Here is a 23,909-nt window from a genome sequence, read left to right as displayed (position 1 = left end):
AATGATAAACAACCCATCATAAATGCCTTTATTGGGTCTAAAATTTACAAAAGTTATACAGCTGTATACAGTATATTGGAAGAGTAATTTTTACTACAGAAAATAAGTCTTGAAATTTATGAAGCTGTGGCAACAGACAAGGGCAATGCAATACAAAAATCAAAACTGAAAATATTCCTCTCATCATCTACTGTATTCACCCTCTCTGTTTGTTCATACCTCTGAAACACAGTAATCTGAGTACAGACAAGTTTCTGGCATGCCCTTATTTACAATTAATAGGTCTTGTCAATTCAGCGTTGGCCATCTCGTCAGGATAAATAAAATATTTCGGTCCATGTGGCATATCAGAGAAATAGCCAGCTCAAACTTAAAATGGGATCTGTGAAGGTGAAATGATTTATCAAGTGGTATACAAAATAGAGTAAATAAAGTTTGGCTTACAGACTACAGGATGAGTAGCGTGCTATTTGATTAATATATTCATCAAAGGAGATATATTTACAGTTTAATAGGAGCTTTCAACCTACCTTGCCAATCTTGACAGTTTCAGAATGTTCAAGAACTGAAGCCAGCTGTTCCCAAGTTGGAGCCAAAGCCTTGCAGTGGCCACACCAAGGGGCAAAGAATTTGATAAAGTGATTACCTTTAAAAGAAAGAAAAAAAAAAAAGCCTCAATTCATATGTGCCTGAAACAGTGGCTGTCATTAAAGAGTAGCTATTTACCACCAATTATAAATTTATCATGGTATTTCCCAGATTAAGTACAGGAATACTGAAAATAGAATAGTAAAAATAAAATAGTGTGGTGCAGTAAACATTAATTTTTAAATGATATCCATTGTACAGTACTTCACTTATATTTACAGTTAGTTTGAAATATCACAAACTAAACATGGCCACGAATATTTTAGGAACTCGTTTTTCAATGTCATATCCAAGTACATCAGTGCATAGTTCATGTCTTTCCTCCATCCATCCATCTTCACAAAAACCACCTCCAAAGTTAGATGTTTATTAAAAGCATAATTTTCATCTAACCATTTGCTAAAATTTTTATTCTAACAAGAATTCACGTGGGTCAGCTACACTGCTGAAGAGTGGAAAACAGCAGAAGGAAAAAGTAAACAGCATAATTTAAAGAGAAACTTCGAACACTGAATACATTTCTAAATAAAGACATGATGGGAATTCAATTGCTATAAAACTCTTTATTTGAATTAACTCTCCTCTTTTCCTTGCACTGATCCTCTGTCATCTTCATGTTTGTGTTTATCTAAATTAAAATTGCAAGCTCTTTGAGACAAGGACTTTTTAAATCTCTGTCATGTAATCCTAGTAGATAGGGTCCGATGGGAACAAAACCTAAGGGATAAAGGAATTCAGGAGAGCTGGCAGTTTCTCAAGGAGACAATATTAAACGCACAGCTGCCATCTATCCCAATGCAAAGAAATATAGGATGATAGTAAGAAGCCAACATGGCTCCATCAGGAGCTCTTCAATGACCTGAAAATCAAAAAGGAATCCCACAAAAAGGTGAAAAATGGACAAATTACTACGGAAGAGTACAGAAGAATAGCACAAACATGTAGGGACAAAATCAGAAAGGCTAAGGCACAAAATTAGTTGCACCTAATAAGGGACATAAAAAGTAGTAACAAATGGTACTTTAAGTATATTAGGAGCAAGAGAATGATGAAGGAAAGTGTAGGTCCTCCACTCAGCAGGGAAGGAAAGGCTAATAATTAATGACATCAAGAAAACTAAGCTATTTAATGCCCATTTAACTAAAAAAGGATAATAGCAACCAGATACTCAACACAATTAATATTAAAAAATGGGGGAAGGAACACAAGTCAAAATGGGGAAAGAACAGGTTACAGACTATTTAGATAAACAGAACTGGAGAAAGGCAAACATATTCCTATTGTTAAAAAGGGGAAAAAAGAGGACCTGGGGAATTATAGACCAGGCAGCCTAACTTTGACACCTGAAAAGATGCTGGAAAAAAAAATCAACAATCAATTAGTAAGCACCTAAAAGATATGAGGAATAGCTAGAATTATAAGTAATAGCAAACATGGATTTGTCATTAACAAATCATTTAGGCACTTAAGAGTCTAAATCCCATTGGCTGTTGATGGGATTTAGACTCCTTAGTGCCTAGATCCCTTCTGAAAATGATATTTAAGCTCCTAAATCAATTAGGTATTGTGACAGCAAAGCAATGCCTAAATAACTTTAAAAAACTGCGCCTAAGTAGTTTAGGCTATGTCTACACTAACACTTACTGTGGTATAACGTATGTAGCTCAGGGGTGTGAAAAAGCCACCCCCATGAGCAACGTAAGTTACACCGACCTAAGCGTCCCGCTGACATAGCTACACCACTCATGGGACTGGAGCAGTAAAGCCGATGGGACAGTTCTCTCCTGTCGGCTGGGAGAGCTTACAGTGGCATTGTTGCAGCTCGTCCGCTGTAAACTCTCTAATGTAGTTGTAGCAGTCAAGTCAGAACCACTCTAACAACATAGATTCATAGATACTAAGGTCAGAAGGGACCATTCTGATCATCTAGTCTGACCTCCTGCACAGCGCAGGCCACAGAATCTCACCCACCCACTCCTATGAAAAACCTCACCCATGTCTGAGCTATTGAAGTCCTTAAATCATGGTTTAAAGACTTCAAGGAGCAGAGAAGCCTCCCTCAAGTCACCCATGCCCCATGCTACAGAGGAAGGCGAAAAACCTCCAGGGCCTCTCCAATCTGCCCTGGAGGAAAATTCCTTCCCGACCCCAAATATGGCAATCAGCTAAATCCTGAGCATATGGGCAAGATTCACCAGCCAGATACTACAGAAAACTCTTTCCTGGGTAACTCAGATCCCATCCATCTAATATCCCATCTCAGGGGATTTGGCCTATTTACCTTGAATATTTAAAGATCAATTACTTACCAAAATCCCATTATCCCATCATACCATCTCCTCCATAAACTTATCAAGTAGAATCTTAATACCAGATAGATCTTTTGCCTCACTGCTTCCCTTGGAAGGCTATTCCAAAACTTCACTCCTCTGATGGTTAAAAACCTTCGTCTGATTTCAAGTCTAAACTTCCTGGTGGCCAGTTTATACCCATTTGTTCTTGTGTCCACATTGGTGCTGAGCTTAAAGAATTCCTCTCCTTCTCCTGTATTTATCCCTCTGATATATTTATAGAGAGCAATCATATCTCCCCTTAACCTTCTTTTAGTTAGGCTAAACAAGCCAAGCTCCTTAAGTCTCCTTTCATAAGACAAGTTTTCCATTCCTCGGATCATCCTAGTAGCCCTTCTCTGTACCTGCTCCAGTTTGAATTCATCCTTTTTAAACATGGGAGACCAGAACTGCACACAGAATTCTCAAGGCAACGCCATATTAACACAAAATAGAAAGGAACTAAATACAGAGAAAAGAATGTCAAATACTTCTAATGCAAGGACATAGAAAAAGTATAGTCACAGGAGAAATGAAAGTATGGAAACCTCTTACAATAATGAAGTCTTTTTCACTGCTTCCCCCATCCTCCCTCACCCCCCACAAATGTTCCTAACAGAACAATTTCACTATAAATGGAGATTCACTGTAGGCAGGTTCTACTGTAATTCCATTCTAGTTTAAATGTTTGAAAGAAAACTTGAGAGGCAGAGAGAAAGATTGACGAAAATAAGATTTATTGGTACAACTTTCTGTCTGGGATTATTGCCTTTTTCATATTTTTACTCTATAGTCGAGTTTCTTAACCAGGAACCATATAAACAAAGATCTAAAAAGTAAGGAATCCTAATGACTCAGTCCAGTGGCTTTTTATCTCCAATGAACCTCTGAGTTGGCAAGTGCAGCAAATGTGCCCATCACTTATCACTGCTGCCTCCTGATCTCTCTTTTGTGGTCCATCAGCCACAAATAACTTGACATTTCACACCACTCTGTGTTGTCCCCACAAAATGATGAACAAGTGAAAGCTTCAATGCGCTTTAGTGTTTTAAAAATGGATGAGAAATCGCACACAAAAAACAATGCTATTACTGTGAGGCATATTTCAATCCTTACTGGAAAACTATCAACTTATATTTTTGGTCCAGACAATAAGAGAGTTTAATTAGTATGTGGTTTCCAAGCTGAAACATTAGAGTTTTTAAAGTTTATTAAGTTGACGTTTCTCATTTCGAATAGGTAGCTAATGCAATGATGATGTAGATTATACAATCAGAATTATTAATTTTTTAAATTCCAAATATGCATCCAACAACAACAAAATTGTATGGTGTATGCACAATGTTAGATATACAAAACTATATTAAAAGATTATGTAGTTTGCAAAACAGAGCACTTGAAAGTTAGGAAATGCTAAATTTAAGAGTTGCCCAGGCACCTTAATTCTGCTCCGTTATGTGTCTACCCTTTGCACTGAAAGAGAGAGGCATCCAATGAAAAAAATACCACGTGATCATATAATTAAAAACTGTCGTATAATGCATATGTACCAGAAAGCAATCTTAAATCTGGTATTTCCTCACTTTCAAATACTGGACTTTGTATTAAAAAAAAAAAAATTATTTAGGTTACAATTTCTTAGGTTTTTGAAATCGATTTGAATCCAGAACCTTCAGCACTGCATCACAGACTTCTATCACTTGAACTGTGGAAATAACTGCATTACTTAGCAACAGAGGAAGGCTATTATCCCAGAGTGGGGCACGGGGTTCAGGGTGTGCTGGGTCCAAGGGATGACTGAGGGGAGCCCAGTCTGGCTCTTCCTTCCCCAAACCATGGAGTTGGGGGAGTGCCTGACCCATGTGATAGTCCCAGAGGGCAGGGATGGACCACGGGGGCAATGGGCTGTGTCGGGGGAGGGGGAGGTCTGACCTAGCTCTCCTTCTCTGACCCCCACTCAAATGCTACCTGAACGGAATTCCATGGGTTAAGAAAAAGTTACGTCTCTAGCCCCAAGGTATTGTTCGTGTTGAATTTCAAAGGTCCTTTCCAAACAATGGAGGTGCTAGAGAGTTTCGTAAAGTTACAAGAATCTTTTATAATTGGAAGTATTATGCAACCTAAATATAGAAAGCACTAAAATCTCTGAAGATTCCATCCTCACTGAAAATATCGCAGCTCCTACATGTGACTGGACTCCGCATACATCATCCACTGAGCATGCTCTAGCACAGGGCAATGGCGCACAGAATAAACTTTCCCTATAATGACTGCTCTGGGCCAGGGTAGTGGCAGGCACTAGAACTGAAAGCTGGGAACCTGCCTCTTCTGTGGTCCCAATGACTCAACCCCGCTGACACCTAACCAGTGTAGGAAAGGAAGCCTTCTGATTTGAATGCAGATTGGACAAAAACTGGACCAGGGAGGAGGGAAAGGAGTAGACTTGCACAAAGAGTCTGGAAAGAATGGCACGGGAGGGGGGAGAGAAAGGTGCGGTGTTATGACTGGAAGCTGGAGGGGAGACTGAGACCTGCTGGGCAAGGAGACAGGAAGCCAGTAAGGGAAATGTGGGGTGGAGACCCTAGGAGCTGGTGAGGGAAACTGGAGACGGGGGAGACTGGGGACCACTTGGCTAGGCAAGGGAACACTGAGATGGGATGAGGGCTGTGGTGCCTGGGGAGAGCTGGGGCTTGCTGAACCAAGATACTGGGACAAAAAGCCAGAAATGAAATAGAGAGAGACAGATTGGAGGGGGAGCCCAGGAAGGGAGAGTGGAACTCAGAGCTAACTGAAGGGGAGGGGGCCAAGGAGAGACAGACTGGACAAAATGTTGGGAGGTGGGACTGCTTAAGCAAGAAGAAGGGGGGGCACTGGGAACCTGACAGCAAACAGAGAGAGAGGAAACTAGGACTGATTAAGCAAGGAGAATGAGACTGGAATGAGAAGCAGAGGCTACGTAGGGAAGAATGGAATTGGCATAAGAAGCCTGAGCTGGGGAGAGACAGGAGTGGGGCAGGGCTAGATTAGAGGTGATGGGGAAAAAGAGGTCCAGCTTGCCAGAAATGGGCAAAAGAGTCTGTGCCCACTAGAGAACTCTCCCCTTCAGGGACAAGAATGGAACCCAAGATTCCTGAGTCTCACTATTCCTCTGTGGTCAGCCAATATCTATGAAATCCACTGGCAAAGAGTGTCTCTCATCCCCTTTTAATGCTGGGCCACATACAAGATGGCAATCTACCACTGCTATCAGTTACTCTGTTATCTCAAGTGGCAAGAGTCTGTGTGGTGGATCTAAAGATTACAACTCTACCAACAAACCATGTGAGTGTCAATATAATCCCAGGTTTCAGAGTAGCAGCCGTGTTAGTCTGTATTCGCAAAAAGAAAAGGAGTACTTGTGGCACCTTAGAGACTAACAAATTTATTAGAGCATAAGCTTTCGTGAGCTACTGCTCAGTTGCATCCGATGAAGTGAGCTGTAGCTCACGAAAGCTTATGCTCTAATAAATTTGTTAGTCTCTAAAGTGCCACAAGTACTCCTTTTCTTTTTGCGAATATAATCCCACATGATGAAATTTCTGTTTTTTCAGTTTGCTTTTTTAAATCCTAGGAAATTATACATAAAAAACCTATTAAAAGAATGTTAAGGTGCAAAGTCAACCACTAAAAAAAAAAAAAATCAGAAAATCCCAGAATTAAGGTTGCCAGTGCAACCTTAATTCACCCCTCATGTGTGTAGGCATTACGATACAGTTTTAATTACTTGATCACATACTATTTTTCCACAGGATGCTCATTCAATGCACAGGATTTACTTGCTCTAGGGATAAATTAGGGTTGTGGAGTAAAAGAGGCTGTTTTCTGCAGGACCTCTGCTTCATTCATAGTAGAAGCTGAAATATATGTATACTGTGTAGAATATGTACAGATAAATTAATGCTTGTGAAGCACTCAGATACTATAGCGATGAGCACCATACAAGAGCCCATAAGGAAATAAATAACTGTATTTCCATAGAAGAGTTTGAATAATACACAGTAAATAAAGCCTAGACTCACACACTGAACCATGAGCATAAAACAAAATAGTGCAGGGTGGCTCATTAATTGAGCACTGTCCATCCTGTGTACTAAATGAAGATGGAATCCTGTGGGGGAAAAAATGGTATGCAATCATGTAATTGAAGACTGTCGTAATGTATATGCACTAGGGGATGAATTTAAGATTGCTTGTGCAACCTTAATACTGCGATTTCCTAACTTTTGAGTGTTTGACTTCACAACCCTAATGTCTAATATATTTATTGCGTGTAATATGTAATAATACTGATTTTTTTTGTAAGTTGTCTTTCCACTTGTTACGGATTTTTGGATAAGAAGATGGGAGAAAGATACTTTTAAAGACTAACTCACCATTTCTCTCATATGCCTCACAAGATCAAGCAAATATTGCAGGCTTCTCACTAATTAGATCTAAATATTTGTACCAATCACACCTGCAAGAAAATAATTAAATTACCTTCTGCTGTATGCATCTTGAAATTGGCGGCTGAGAGATCATGCATTCCCTGTTTAGGTTCCGGAAGTTTTGGTTGTTGCAGATCAGATTCTTGCTCCTATTAAAAAGAAACAAAGTAATTACTATTTCTGTCTTACGCAACAGATGTACACTAAATGAATTGTCTATCTTACATAGTGTGCCATGTATAATGCTTCCATGTGGCAGTGTAAATGAAGACAATCCCCATTTGTCAATTTTCAAATTCCCCAAAGTATTTCCTACTCCATCCTTATTCTGTATCAAGGTATGTGTCAAGTGGACACTAATAAGCAATTATTTGTAACTGACATTATGTTACACAGAAAGCAACCATCTCAGTTACTGGTCAAACTACATCTGGTCTTTCCTCCTGGTGATCCACCATCCTGGTCTCTTCAAGTGTACCTTCCTTTCCCCTCAAACTTCCAACAATCACCTGACCTGGGGGAGAACCACAGGATTCTCCCACTCTCAAATTGGGCCTTGCCTGCAGTTCCCAGTATATCAAATGTGATTACCTCAGCAGGTCTGACTTGGGCTCAGACCCTGCAGTTCTGTTCCCTCAGGGCACAATAAGAGTGGCAGTCAGCTTCTTTAAAGCAAAGTATTATTTATACAGAACCAAAAGCATATTGTTTTTAAGATATGTTTTCTCTGACAAGCCAGCCTATGCTTTCCCCTAAGGCTTACCATTACCCTGGATATGAGAAGGTCCATCTCCTTCAGACTCCTGCACAGAGACTGCCTTTCACTTGTCTCTCTGTCAGAGCTCACTTACAATCGACTCTCAACCCCCTCGTCTCCTGAAAAGTCCTTTATAACTGTTTGCTTTACTTTTGCTCTGTAGCTCCCAGTCTGGCAAGAAAGGAGGGTCACTTCAGACTGGACCCTGGAAGTATGCCATATAGTCTTGTATTCCCATCCCATGTGTCTGGATGTAGGTTGCTTATTTGGACATTTGGACATCTATTGTACTGCCTTTCTGTTTGTTCTTCCCACAGTCCCCTATTAACCTACATCAACAACTAGCTTAATACAGGAAAGATTTACAAATGAATATACAGTAATTCCCCCATGAGTGACCAGATCACACACAGCCCTTATAAAACTGTAACATCTCAATCTTCTTAGATTATTAAACAATAGCTCCTACACTATTTATAAAACACTACTACTAGGGCTACATGTTTGTCCTGCCATGACAATGTGATTTTCCCATTTGTTTGTGACTTATTTGTGTATTCAGGACTCACCCCACTATGGAGGCTCCAGTCCCATGTGGCTAGGCCTGGCTCTCTGCACCCCAGGCATCGCAACCAGATGTATGGGTCACAACGCCACTCAAGTTTGACTCCCTACGTCATGACGGGGACAGGCCAAACATGAATGGCACTGCAACCGTGCCCACATGGTCACCACACACAGAGCAGGGAATTAGGCCCAGCCCCAAAGGAGTCGCCATTGCCCATGCCTGAGGTGAGTGCGGGCTTCCTCTCAATCCTGGGACCTAGTCCCACAGGATACAGGAGCTGCCTGTGCCTGGGAGGAGAGTGCAGGGCAGGCTTGCTCTCCAGCCCCAACCTTACCCCTCACTCCTTTGACCTTGTCTCTGTACCAGGCTGGGATTAGGGTTGTCGTATGGGGGCAGAGCGTGCAGATGTGGGTAGTCAGTGCCCCCTCACTTGTCAGGGCTTCTTTTTAATTTAAAAAAAAAAAAAAAAATCACAGAGCAGTCACCAAACCAGTGACTTTCACTAAGATTACCGTGACTTTTTGACTTTTAAAAAAAGGCAGTGACAAATCTGCAGCCCTAATTATCAGGTATCAGGCCCACTCCTGCCACAGAAACCATATGTGCCATCACACTAGTTTATGAGGTCTTTCAACTATCTATAATTTACAAGCTATTCAAGACTCCACTTGGAGAACTCTTTCCCAATCCCACACAACCAGCAATATTAGAAAAGGAGCAAACTAGAATTTAGTCATCTTATAACTAAATTGAAATAGTAACAAACACTAAGTCAGTCACTTAACAGAAAAAAGACTATTTTCTAGGCACTAGATCAGAGCTGGAAAAAACATTACTAGAAACTACACTGCTAAAACTTCTCTGCATTTGACTTTTCAGCTTTTAAAAGATACACTAATATGGATCTTGTTTAAGCACAACTGTGTATTTTAATCCATTGAGCTCAGCAATCATTGTGGCTTTGTCTTGACTAGGAAAAGTAGTTAAGTTTACACCAGGATCATCTAATATGCCAGATGAGCCAGACCTAAACTCAAGCCTTTTCCTTGTGTAGATATAGGGTAGCACTTTGTAACATGATTTTGCTGGTTGAGTTGCAGCCTTACTAAACTACAGCATGACCAGCTAATAATTGTTGTTCTGCATCTTCATTAGGAAAAAGGTTATTTATGCTGGACTTACCTAGCTTGTATTAGCTAAACCACTTTTCCTAGTCAAGACAAAGTAATTGTGGCCTATAATTGTCAACTGAACGTGTACCAGGAAATCCCATCTTAAATGTCAAGAGGCTAATATTTCCTTGAAATAAGATTATGAATTTTGGTTTTAAATACAGGAAATAAAGGGCAAGTCAAAGAATGCCAGTTTTAATTATGGGTTTGACTGCTATTTGGCCACTGTCCCAGTTTGTTATCATCATCCAATTTTTATTCTTACGAGGTTTTCCTCTTGGAAAGCAAAACCTAACCCCTATAGTGGCAAGAAATCAGTCTGACTCTGGAAGAAGGGAATATTTCCTGTTCACTTACAGCTGGTTCCTCATTTAGTGTCTGCAACATCCAGCTTTCCAGTGCCTGGAAGTCTCTAGGACCCTGGTATTTCACAGATTCTTGGCCTGGTTTAAGCAGCTTTAGGCTGAAACATTAAAACAGTACAAAGAGGTAAGGCAAAACTTTTCAAATATAGATACAAACAAGCAACATTATCTGGAAATAAATGAACTTTTTTCTGATAACATCGTAACTGAGCTCAGAGCATACTCAGTCCTCAAGCCTATCACTAAAATCACACATTCCTTTGATTTCCATGATGCAGAACTGGGCCCTGTAACTAACCAGAACTCTGCTCTTCTCCTTTAAACTTAGCAGATAGAAATACCATATTTTGTGTTAACATTCCAAGATGTCCTTAATTAACATGCAATGGTGAATAAAATGCTAGAAAGAATAACTCTGAGGTTAATCCCTGTTTATGCTCATGAATCCTATTTTTCAGTTTGCCAAAAAAGCATCAGTTAAGTTTTTTCAGTATGCACAAAACAAAAAGTTTATTTTCCAGGAATTTATCTTCACTTTTTTGTGCCGTGCCAAATATGAATGTCCTTGATCACATGCCACTTCTCATGCTGTATTAAACTGATTAAAAGTAGCTTAAAGCAGATGAACAAGGTGAGAAAATAGGTGGATAGCTGCAAAGACAGTCTTTCTGATTATATAAATACATACTTGCTGTAAAATCTGTTTAACAAAATACCTAAATCTTTTCCCACTAAATATAAGTCTAACTTAAAATTGGAAATCATATTTGTTTAAATACTGGAATTTTAAAGGGATACCATCAAATTGAGATTGTCTTATTTATTTATTTATTTATTTTTAAAGTGTGAGTTAAAATTAATTTCTGTTATTACATCTGCCCTTGACTTCCCTTGCTAATTTTTGTGGTTTTACAACCACATTTTTCTAAATGTTTCTCTCCTGTTTTTCTATTCAGACCCCTTGGAACTTAAAAAAATTACTATGCAAAAGTGTTTTCAAAAGCACAATGCATACAAATTAAAATAAGAAAAAATCCTCCCTTTATTGTTTTTACAATAGTAGGTTAAAAAACATTCAGAAAGGTGTGTGGTTTTTAAGTTGATATTGTCCCTTTAAGAAGTCAACAAAAAATAAAGAAAAGAATTATGAAATCTGAATTGATTATCATCTCTCCCTTTCATACATCTTCTGATAACAGTCTGGAGTAGAACAGAAATCAAGAAGTTAGCTTAAATGATCCTATAGGCATAGTAGCATCTCTATTATTTTATTAAGATGAGGTTCAGTTTCCCCCCCACTTAGATCTGTATATCCAATTTCTTTGTTTTGTATGAAAACACCACCATATCTTTCTCCCCAACTGTAAAGTATACAACCAATATGTAAAAGCGGCAAAGAGTCCTGTGACACCTTATAGACCAACAGACGTACTGGAGCATAAGCTTTCGTTGGTGAATACCCACTTCGTCGGATGAATGTAGTGGAAATTTCAGAGGCAGGTATAAATAGAAAAGCAATATACCTGCCTCTGGAAATTTCCACTACATTCATCCGACGAAGTGGGTATTCACCAACGAAAGCTTATGCTCCAGTACGTCTGTTGGTCTATAAGGTGCCACAGGACTCTTTGCCGCTTTTACAGATCCAGACTAACGTGGCTACCCCTCTGATACTTGAAACCAATATGTAAAGACTGAATGTCCTGAGGATTTTCAACTAAATCTGTTACTCAGTTGGAGATAAAATTAATTTTAAAATCAGACCTTTAAAAATTTCAGCATGTGACCCTCTGGAGAATGAGGGAGATACCTGTATAACAGGTATTTGTATGGTTTCAGAGTAGCAGCTCTGTTAGTCTATATCCGCAAAAAGGAGTACTTGTGGCACCTTAGAGACTAACAAATTTATTTGAGCATAAGTTTTCGTGAGCTACAACTCACTTCATAGCTTATGCTCAAATAAATTTGTTACTCTCTAAGGTACCACAGGTATTTGTATGAATATTATATGTACCTCAGTTTACCTACTTGATAGCATTCTGTTTGAAGACCAAGCAGGAAATTAAGCAATGGTCTGAGATAAGACAACTAGAGGTAAACATCATCAAGGCAGCTAAGGGAACAATAGCTGGGCTAGTAATAGGGAAGATGCTCTTTCCAGGCCACCAAAAGTGACAGAGCTGTTTTACCAATGCCAGAGCCTAGAGATACAAAAGAGCATAAACAGTTAAAAGCACACACTGGAAAAAGGGAGGGGAGATACTGAGAGAGAAAGAGAATACAGCAACACAGTCTGTCAGCATAATCGACCCAAAGATCCATTCCTGGAGTAGTTAAACTGCAGTGTGGCACCCTTGACAAAGGTGAAGGAAGCACAGCCTTTCCCTCAAGAGGTGCACGCAAGAGAGTATGAAAAGGGGCTTAAGGCACAGCTCACCCTGTAACTATTATCAAGCTTTTTATTAACAAATGGCTGGTTTATCATTCACACTTTCTTTGTCGATAAAGCCAGTACCAGCTATTCTCAAATGCACAATTATTTTTTCTATCTTACCCATTATAATCAGTATTTACCAACTCAAAATGGCTGCAATTTTCCATAACTTACAAAAGGACTGAATGACCCAATGACTGTAAAGTTACTCAGTAAACTATTTTTAACCTACACTGGTCCATCTTCATAAATATCAACATTTGTGCAATTGAATAGGCAGAGTAGTGAATTGTTATTATTTTCCACTTCTTGAGAAAGGGTCAAAATACTAACTTCAGGTTTGATCATAAGTTTTTGGGGTCTCTATGGGTACGTCTATATAGCAAAAAAACAAAAACAAAAACAAAAAAAAACACAACCTGCAGCAGTATGTTTCAAAGCTTGGGTCAACTGACTCAGGATTACATTGCAGGGCTAAAAATAGCAGTGTAGAAGTTTGGGCTCAGGCTGGAGCTTGGGCTCTGACACCCAGCAAGTGGGGAGGGCTCAGAGCCCAGGATTCATCCCAAGCATGTACACTGACATTTTTAGCCCTGCAACACAAGCCCAAGTCAGACTGTGAAACTTGCTGCCATAGGTTTTGGGGGTTTTTTTTGGCAGTGTAGACGTACCCTACCATTGTAGGACATTTATTCACAAAGCTACACAATTGACAATCTGCTAAAGAGAGGTCCAGCACTATGCTAGCAGAAGTGCTGGAGTTTGGACTGATGTACTTTAAGCAAAGGCTTGTTTATTTGGTAGAAATTCCAGCTCACATTCTTTTCCTGCAGCTCAGAGGCAAGATGCGAGCCTTCTCACCCAAGACCTTACTCTGGCCCTTACTGGTGGAACCCGCTCACTCTCATCTATCATAATAGGAAAGGTTTAAAAGATAACAGAATCATAGAATATCAGGGTTGGAAGGGACCTCAGGAGGTCATCTAGTCCAACCCCCAGCTCAAGGCAAGACCAATCCCCAGTTTTTGCCCCAGATCCCTAAATGGCCCCCTCAAGGATTGAACTCACAACCCTGGGTTTAGCAGGCCAATGCTCAAACCACTGAGCTATCCCCCCCCCCATAGGTTTAATACTCGAGTTCATGAGCAGCAGTTAACTTTGTCAAACCCTGTTAAAGTAAAACCATGTAGATAAACTTGCACAGCACCAGCATCCATATGTGCCTGGCTTTAGATGGTGTTATTAATCTATCAACTTTATGAGCACCAAATTCACACAAAAGTTTGAGAGACCATTTATACACACTACATTGGTTGTGCTATACACAGTTAGACAACTGAAATTATTTTAAAGTAGTTAAACTAGTCCTGAACTACTAGTACTTTACTGCTATATGTTATGTTATTGTCTCACAGACGTTCTCTTGGGGTGTGGGAGGAAGGGGAAGGCCTATTCTAAACTTTGTTTAAACAGAGCCATCTTCCAAGCTGCAAGATGGTGTCTAAAAAAAGAGACATTATAGATCATCTTGTCTTGGCAACATGATGAGAGCTTAAATTTATCTTCTAAAGACTGAAGAGCTATAAAGGAAACCACCAAAAATCATAACTTAGAAGTTGGTCTCAACAAATTGGCAGAGGACTATGGAAAACATACAAAATAATAGAAGCACACATCCTTTTGTACTTACGTGGGGTATCCTCTGATTCCAAATTCAGAGCAGAGAGGAATATCTATAGTGCAATCCACTTTTACAACATAGACTGATGGATTTTCCATGTTGTTGTATTTGTCTCCCAGATCATTCCAAGTTGGTTGCAGACGTTGACAGTGTCCACACCTACAACAGAATGAGCAAAAGATAAAATAAATTTCAGAAATAAGGTCACTGTTCTGATTTGTATGCATGCTCTATACTTAACAAATATGTGTTTAAATGTAAATATAAAGACTAGATATGAATGAATCTATGGGAAAAGTATATATACACGTGGGTGGGATCTGATATACTTGAAAGATGATAGAGAAATGAAAAATCAGAAACCTCTTCCATATAAAAGCAGAATGAGTTAAGCAACAGTTAATACTATAGAGTTGCCTTTTATTGTAGAAGACTAACCTTGTAAGGAGTTTTGACACAAAATTCACAAAAATATCTAAACACAGCCCTGACTGTTAGATAAATAAATACTTTTGCAATACAAAGTCTTGCCAGGTTCATTGTAAGAGAATATTAATGAGGATACTGAAAAAAGAGCACTCAGCTTCTCAACTTTCTAAGAGAAAGTTTCATAAGAGGACACCTGGTGTTCTTTATGCTTTTACATTTGGAAGCACCATGTTTTTAAGTGTCTAGTAAGGAGATAATTGTTTGTACTCTTTTTATAAGGTTACTTACGTTTCCATTTAACATCAGAATTGTGACTCATGAGACCCATGGAATGCCTAAGTCAGTGAAGTAGAACAGTTCTGTTTCAAAGTCCTGAAGAGATGCTAATCTTAATATGTTATAACCAGGAACAACTGCCTTTGCATAGTGATATCCTTTGAGTCTCAAAATATTCAAACATATGCACACAAAGTGGACTTAAAACAGGTTTCAGAACAAATAATTGCTATTTTGCTTCCCTCTTAAAGGAACAGTTAATTATTCAAGTAAGCTTTCCTATTGCTTGGCATCCCATAGCATACTAATTCAAATTTAAAGTGTTACAAATGTTCAGCCGAACAAGAGATTTATTAGTTCTTGAAAATACCATTCTAATTCCCCCAAAACTGAAAATCAGACCTCATACTATTGGCAAATACAAACTGGTGTTGTCAAAGACACTAACACCATAAATATGGTAAAACTATTTAAAAGAGCCAATGCCGACTTCTCTTGAATGGCCGTTCTTGCTGTTCCTGATTTTTACAGGCCATTATGAAAAATGTTGTTAGATTAATTAAAATATCCTCAACTTTGTTTGCTCTTGACAAGTCCTTGAAAGTCTACTTTTTATGCAACAATTAACATAACAATAAGGAAGTTTGCAGGAAGTTGCCTCTTACTCCCTACAGAAGTCCCATTTAAAAAACAATCCCATGTACAAGAAAGCAAGATTTTAAGACTGTTTTCAAACTAGTCTCATGTATTCAGACTTGGCATATATATTGGTGCATATGAGAATTTTACATTTTAAATATTTTTCCTTCCTTTCAGTTTACAGTGCACCCTTGCCCGCTTCATAAAGTTCTGTTATAACAAACTGATTCAAACCTAGGCTCTCCAGTACACTACTAAAAAATCCTCCTACAATTATATTCTGAAACATTGCTTGTGATGGCCAAATGGCATGGTGAGGTAGTTTTCAAGATTTTCACCTCTGGAGACCTGTTTTCACCTCTTGACTAAGTTGGGTCTCAAGCGAAAATCAGGAAAGAAGAGAGAAAAGTGTCTCATCCTAGTCTAGTTGACATTTGTAGCAAAAATCACAAAGCCACCACAGTAGCTGGGATGATTAGAAGTTGATGAAAGGACCTCAGGCAGGACTAGAAAGTATGAGGTAGTCAGTGAATCTGTTCAGTTGCACAGAATAGCACCAGGAGTCATTTACATTGTGTTTTTCTCTAATTGGTACTTATGAAGACCTTTATTTTCATGAACACCAAATGAACACCTGGCTTTTGAAGGAATGATACAATCTCTTTTTACTGCAAAGCATAGTAGATAATCCAGAATTTAACAAGGTTAAAGAACTCCAACCAGCCTCTATGCAAACCTCAAAGTTCAAATTACCTTTGCCTACATAAAAAACAACAACGAGGAGTCCTTGGGGCACCTAAGAGACTAACAAATTTATTTGGGCATAAGCTTTCATGGGCTAGAACCAGTGGTGAGCAAGAGCTGGTTCCCATCGGTTGTTAAATTTAGAAGCCCTTTTAGCCACCGCCTGCTTCTCAGCCCTCCCAGGCTTCCCACCGAACAGCTGATTCGTGGGAAGCTGGGGGAGGGGGCGAAAAAGCAGAGTGGGGCAGCGCATTCAGTGGGGGAGGCGGAGCGGAGGTGAGGTGAGCTGGGGCCAGGCGTGGGGTAGGGAGCTGCCGGTGGGTGCTCTGCACCCACCAAATTTTCCCTGCCAGATGCTTCCTAGGAGCTGCCCCGGGTAAGCACCGCCAGGTCTCCCCACCTCACCCCCCGGCAGATCCCTCTGGCTCTTAGGGGTGGGGTGGGCATTCACTATGGTGGCCCACAAGACCCGCCTGCCCGGTTCTGGGGGCAGTCAGGGGAGAAGGGAGGGAGGTGGATGGGACAGAAATCCTGGGGGGCTGGGGTGGGCAACGACCCCCTCGTGGGGTGAGGAGGGAACCTGTTAAGGTTTTGGCAGCTCATCACTGACTAGAACCCACTTCATCGGAAGCCCACGAAAGCTTATGCCCAAATAAATTTGTTAGTCTCTAAGGTGCCACAAGGACTCCTCATTGTTTTTGCAGATACAGACTAACACGGCTACCACTCTGAACCCTTTGCCTACATGTTACATTTAAAGCTACTGAAGAAATTTTGGTTGTGTGCATTTCAGCCAGAAGGCAGAAATCTTACTGAACATCAAGATACAAGAACAACACTGCACAATTAAAGAAAACGCCATCATCAATAAATCTAGTCAGGGTGGATTTGATTTAGATCAACTGATTTGATTTAAATCACTAGTCAGGAAGATTCAATTTAATCATGGTTTTCTATACAAAAGTACATTCTTGTTGGTTGTTATACATATTCTTATTACATACATATTCCTGTTCTTATTAATACATATTCTTCACAACTCAGAGATAGATGTAGGTTTCATTTTTAGAAGGTACACACTATACATTTTTAAAGAGTGATTTATTTTGAAAACTTTTCAAACTAGTTTTACACCTATATCAGAAAATGAATGATTGTTTGGTTATTTCATTTACTAAAGGTAACTGAAGCAGATAGTTCACCTCCCAATGACCTCATAAATATCTCCAATTCAACAGGTTAATCATTAATATTTGGAGGATTTTCTTGCTATGCTGTATTAGGAGAACATCACCAGACATGCATTTAAATTGTTTTATTTAACTAAAACAACAACGTTAAGTGTTCTGGATTTTTTTCTTCAACAGCAAAAACATAATATTTTAACAAAACAAGCATATGTCCCTCGTATCTCACATTTATCTCCAGATTTCTTCTCCTTGTCCCGATCTATTCTGCCAGCAACAACCTTCTATTAGTTGAACTTTTTCAAACTTTGCACTTTTAGAGAGAGGTAAGGGATTGACTCTGTGTACACAAATTTGCAGAGGGACAATAGAGTTGAGGTCTATTATTTCTCACCCCTCTATATTTATTTATTTATTTTAAAACATTTTTGCTGTTAACAAGCATGTTACTTCTGGAGACACAAATCCACAGTTTGAAAACTGCAAAACTAAGCACCTCTGATGGTATCTTCTAGACTGAGCCCCTTTGGATAGATAGAAAGATTAACTAAATCTATACAGAAGCCAGTAAAACCCCATAAGATTGGGTCCCTAATCCATGAACTACTGGAACTCATTTTTCAAAACTTTTCTTAAACATTACATTAATATATTGTCTCATACTATAGAGAATTAGAATTTATAATCCCTATTCCATGCTGAGATATCTTTGAGGTATAATGTATCTTAATTAAATCAATCTTTAGATAGGTTTATTCCTCAAAAAGCATTTTATCAAAAAAATCTGATTTTTTAAAAACAATCATTGATTTTTATCCACCCTGAATCTACTTAATTCAGACTTAAAAATAAATATAAGTGTCTATGTATGTAACAGGCAACCAAGGCTATGTCTACACTACTGCACTAGGTCGACCTAAGCTATGCAACTCCAGCTACGTGAATAAAGTAACTGGAGTCGACGTAACTTAGGTCAAATTACCGCAGGTTCTACACTGCTGGTGGGGAGAGGGGGGGCTGACAGGCGAAACTCTCCCGTCAACTTACCTTACTCTTCTCGTCGGGGGTAGAGTACAGGGGTCGACTGGAGAGCGATCTGTTGTCGATCTGGCGGGTCTTCATTAGACACGCTAAATCAACCATGGCGGATCGATCTCAGACCGTGGATCCTGGCTATAGTGTAGATGTAGCCCAAAAAAATAACTTTTTTGTCAGACTAAAAAGGGAGTTACAGTAGCTGTGTAGGTTTCAGAGTAGCAGCCGTGTTAGTCTGTATTCGCAAAAAGAAAAGGAGTACTTGTGGCACCTTAGAGACTAACAAATTAAGTGAGCTGTAGCTCACGAAAGCTTATGCTCTAATAAATTTGTTAGTCTCTAAGGTGCCACAAGTACTCCTTTTCTAGTAGCTGTGTAGGCATCAAGACCCAGAAGTAGAATGTAATCCAAAATTTATTTTAAATAATTACTCGATCTTTACTGCAGAGAGACTGTTGTATCTCCTTAGTTAACACTGGTTTCAGAGTAGCAGCCGTGTTAGTCTGTATTCGCAAAAAGAAAAGGAGTACTTGTGGCACCTTAGAGACTAACAAATTTATTAGAGCATAAGCTTTCATGATCTACAGCTCACTTCGTCGGATGCATTTGGTGGAAAAAACAGAGGGGAGATTTATATACACACACAGAGAACATGAAACAATGGGTTTATCATACACACTGTAAGGAGAGTGATCACTTAAGATAAGCCATCACCAGCAGCGGGGGGGGGGGGGGGAACCTTTCATGGTGACAAGCAAGGTAGGCTATTTCCAGCAGTTAACAAGAATATCTGAGGAACAGTGGGGGGTGGGGTGGGGGGGAGAAATAACATGGGGAAATAGTTTTACTTTGTGTAATGACTCATCCATTCCCAGTCTCTATTCAAGCCTAAAGTTAATTGTATCCAGTTTGCAAATTAATTCCAATTCAGCAGTCTCTTGTTGGAGTCTGTTTTTGAAGCTTTTTTGTTGAAGGATAGCCACTCTTAGGTCTGTAAGAAACTCTTGAGGAATTCCACCATGATTTCAACAATTTCCATCCCACCATCAACCTCAGCCTGGTCCAGTCCACACAAGAGATCCACTTCCTGGACACTATGGTGCTAATAAGCGATGGTCACATAAACACTACCCTATATCGGAAACCTACTGACGGCTATTCCTACCTACATGCCTCCAGCTTTCATCCAGATCATACCACACGATCCATTGACTACAGCCAAGCTCTACGATATAACCGCATTTGCTCCAACCCCTCAGACAGAGACAAACACCTACCATATCTCTATCATGCATTCCTACAACTACAATACCCACCTGCTGAAGTGAAGAAACAGACTGACAGAGCCAGAAGAGTACCCAGAAGTCACCTACTACAGGACAGGCCCAACAAAGAAAATAACAGAACGCCACTAGCCATCACCTTCAGCCCCCAACTAAAACCTCTCCAATGTATCATCAAGGATCTACAACCTATCCTGAAGGACAACCCATCACTCTCACAGATCTTGGGAGACAGGCCAGTCCTTGCTTACAGACAGCCCCCCAATCTGAAGCAAATACTCACCAGCAACCACACACCACACAACAGAACTGCTAACCCAGGAACCTATCCTTGCAACAAAGCCCGTTGCCAACTCTGTCCACATATCTATTCAGGGGACACCATCATAGGGCCTAATCACATCAGCCACACTATCAGAGGCTCGTTCACCTGCGCATCTACCAAGGTGATATATGCCATCATGTGCCAGCAATGCCCCTCTGCCATGTACATTGGTCAAACTGGACAGTCTCTACGTAAAAGAATGAATGGACACAAATCAGACGTCAAGAATTATAACATTCAAAAACCAGTTGGAGAACACTTCAAGCTCTCTGGTCACTCGATTACAGACCTAAGAGTGGCTATCCTTCAACAAAAAAGCTTCAAAAACAGACTCCAACGAGAGACTGCTGAATTGGAATTAATTTGCAAACTGGATACAATTAACTTAGGCTTGAATCGAGACTGGGAATGGATGAGTCATTACACAAAGTAAAACTATTTCCCCATGTTATTTCTCCCCCCCCACCCCCCACTGTTCCTCAGATATTTTTGTTAACTGCTGGAAATAGCCTACCTTGCTTGTCACCATGAAAGGTTTTCCTCCTTTTCCCCCCCTGCTGCTGGTGATGGCTTATCTTAAGTGATCACTCTCCTTACAGTGTGTATGATAAACCCATTGTTTCATGTTCTCTGTGTGTGTATATAAATCTCCCCTCTGTTTTTTCCACCAAATGCATCCGGCGAAGTGAGCTGTAGCTCACGAAAGCTTATGCTCTAATAAATTTGTTAGTCTCTAAGGTGCCACAAGTACTCCTTTTCTTTTCGTTAACACTGTATATAACAAGGCTTCAATTAGAAGGCTAATTCTGGACTCAACTATAAAATAATCCAAAAAAAAAGGTCTGACGCTTCAAATGTCATATAAGGTTTGGTAATTAAGGAAGAATTTGCGTATGGAAATGTAGCAAAGGTATCCCAAAGACTTTAGTTCTCTATTGTGCTTTCCCATTCTGTAAGGCAGTGGTTCTCAACCTTTCCAGACTACTTACTCCTTTCAGGAGTCTGATTTGTCTTGTACCTCCAGGTTTCACCTCATTTAAAAAAATCTACTTGCTTACAAAATCAGACATAAAAATACAGAAGTGTCACAGCATACTATTACTGAAAAATTGCTTACTGTAACATTTTTACCCTATAATTATAAATCAATTGGAACATAAATACTGTACTTGAATTTCCGTGCATCGTATATAGAACAGTATAAACAAATCATTGTATGAAATTTTAGTTTGTACGGACTTCACTAATACTTTTTATTAGCCTGTTGTAAAATTAGGCAAATATCTAAGATGAGTTGATTTATCCCTGGAAGACCTTGGTGTAGCCCTGACTGAAAACCACTGCTGTAATGCATTGATTCAACACTGGCTTATGTTGTTTTTTAGTGATGTACTCCCTTAGGTCTTCATCTAGTAAGGATCCATCAGGTAGCACTTGTTCAAGCACTTGTTACACTGCGGAGTATGACAGGATAACTTTTTTGCGGCTTTGAAGTTTATATTGAATGGTGTTGGTGGCTGAGTGTGTACACACATTGTGGTTTCTTGACGATTACTGAGAAGGTTGGTTAGATTTAGGACACGGTTTTGGTGGTCTGAAGAAGAGCAAGTAATATGATATTGGCATATCTAGCTCTTTGAGGGAGGAAGAGAATTTGCTAGAAAAGATGACACTTGAATAGTTCATTTATTAGCACTTTAAGTGTAAGATAGTACTGTGACAGTACTAGTAGTGTATGGCTCAATGTCGAAAGTGCAAGGCATACAAGTGATAAGCCTATCTTATGAAAGAGTGGAACGTATATACAGATATAAGGACAGAGCTGATACTGTGTGAGGTACCTAACCCTCGCATTTCCATAATATTAAATGTTTGGGACTTGGGAAAAACAAACACACACAAAACTCCCCTACTTTTAATGTCTTTATTCCTAAATGCTCTCCCCTTCAAAGTTACTTCAAAATTTCAATTTGCATAAAGGAAGGAGAAAGCAATGCTCAACTCTGAGTCTGTAAACCAAAATTAACCAAACAGTAGCTGTTCATACACATTGACAATCCAGTACAAGAAAGTAACATTATGGAGTTGGTTGATAAATTGAGGGCCCAAATTTACATCCACCTCTTTCCTGCTCTTCTCCAAATGTTACTGGGTTTTTGACTGCTGCAGCCTCAATATGACATGGAGTAGTATCATCTCACTGATGGATTCTAATCATTCTTTGGCCAGATATTCCCATGAATTCTGAAATGCTTTTAGCACAGGTTGTAATATGAAGAAGCAATATACATCCAGTCAGAAAAGTCCACAAATTCAAGAAAGCTTATCCTGATCAGTCTCATATGGACATATACGTCTGTCATTTTCATGCTGCATTACTGAGCATTGTGCTCTTAGTCCTATCGCTAAAGATCACCTAGAAGTGTCAACTGGTGTAGACTGCTGCTGTTCACCTCCTATGTGGGCGGGGATACTATGAGCACGATTGCTACTCTCAATGCTCTGCAATGGCTTGCCACTTGTTTACAAATGTAAATCAAAGTCCTAGTTATGATCTATAAGCCATTAAGAAGTCTGGCTACTTGAAAAACTGCCCTTTCCCCTATTACTGGAGGAAGGTAGGTTGACAGCAACTGAAATGCTTCCACTCTTTGTTCCTAAGTGTGATTTTTTAAGACCCACATTATAACACTCTCAGTCCAAGGTCTGAATGTAGAATGCACTTCCTCATCTGGCTCACTAGAGCCAAGATTTGGTGACCTCGAGAGAACAGTGAAAAATATCTGTTCAATCTTTTGGCTAACATTTTTATAAGTTGTTCAGGAGGGGGTCACTGAAATTACAAACAATAAGCCAAGAAGGTAGCAGTTTGGCAGTGAAAGTGTGTGGTTTTTTTTTTTTTGTTTTTTACTGATTTTAAAGCTGAAGCACTCAAATGCAATGGCAGTGTGTACCATAAGATAATATGTATAAACAAATATTCTAATATCAAGACATCACATTACACAGATGTTCCTCAACTCTCTGATTTAGCTGACTTGGTCTGATTTTGAACATTCAGTTGACCTGATAAATAATGTCAATTGACTGCTGCTTATCTGATCATGATAAAATATTGTCAAATATCCCAGCAAGAATGTAGACAGCAGCCTATCTTTTGTATTTCACCATAGGGCCATCTGTTAACACATCTACTTAAGTGTCTTGATCACTCACTTTTGTATAAGATAATCCCACTTGTTGGGAAAAAGATTAACTAACAAAGTGGAACATCTTGATTGACAGGAATCTTCTAGACCAAAGATCATATATACGTGTATCTCTACTTGTATACCAGACCATCAATGCACATGGTGGTTTACAAAGCAAAACACACAAGTTAAAAGGCACAGTTCTTGCCCTGAAAAAATGTACAATCTAACCTGACTAGACAAATATACAGAAATTAACTCAGATGGGAGTGGGGGAGGGAGAGGAAGGCACACAATCATTAAACCTCCTCCCCCAAAACAAAAAGAAAAGATATATAGCCATTAAACTTCTCTTAACATCACAGCTATTAAAGCCCCC

The 23,909-nt window shown here is 39.4% G+C and overlaps 1 protein-coding gene across 3 annotated transcripts in view; it reads right to left on the bottom strand.

Annotated features, from left to right (window-relative positions):
- Positions 1–23,909, bottom strand: part of TXNDC5 (thioredoxin domain containing 5) — a 40,744-nt gene that overhangs the window by 13,605 nt on the left and 3,230 nt on the right. For all 3 annotated transcript variants that reach the window (XM_038388503.2, XM_038388500.2, XM_043508346.1), the window contains exons 2-5: positions 14,431–14,580; positions 10,299–10,404; positions 7,497–7,593; positions 531–646 (exon numbers count right to left, since the gene is read on the bottom strand). In XM_038388503.2, the coding sequence (XP_038244431.1) occupies positions 531–646; positions 7,497–7,593; positions 10,299–10,404; positions 14,431–14,519 (408 nt within the window). In that variant the 5' untranslated portion in view covers positions 14,520–14,580. The remainder of the gene's footprint in view (positions 1–530; positions 647–7,496; positions 7,594–10,298; positions 10,405–14,430; positions 14,581–23,909) is intronic.

The sequence above is a fragment of the Dermochelys coriacea genome, chromosome 2, assembly GCF_009764565.3.
Source record: "Dermochelys coriacea isolate rDerCor1 chromosome 2, rDerCor1.pri.v4, whole genome shotgun sequence".
Classification (NCBI taxonomy): Eukaryota; Metazoa; Chordata; order Testudines; family Dermochelyidae; genus Dermochelys; species Dermochelys coriacea.
Note: the sequence above shows the minus strand (reverse complement) of the source record. Positions and strands in the feature narration are given on the sequence as shown.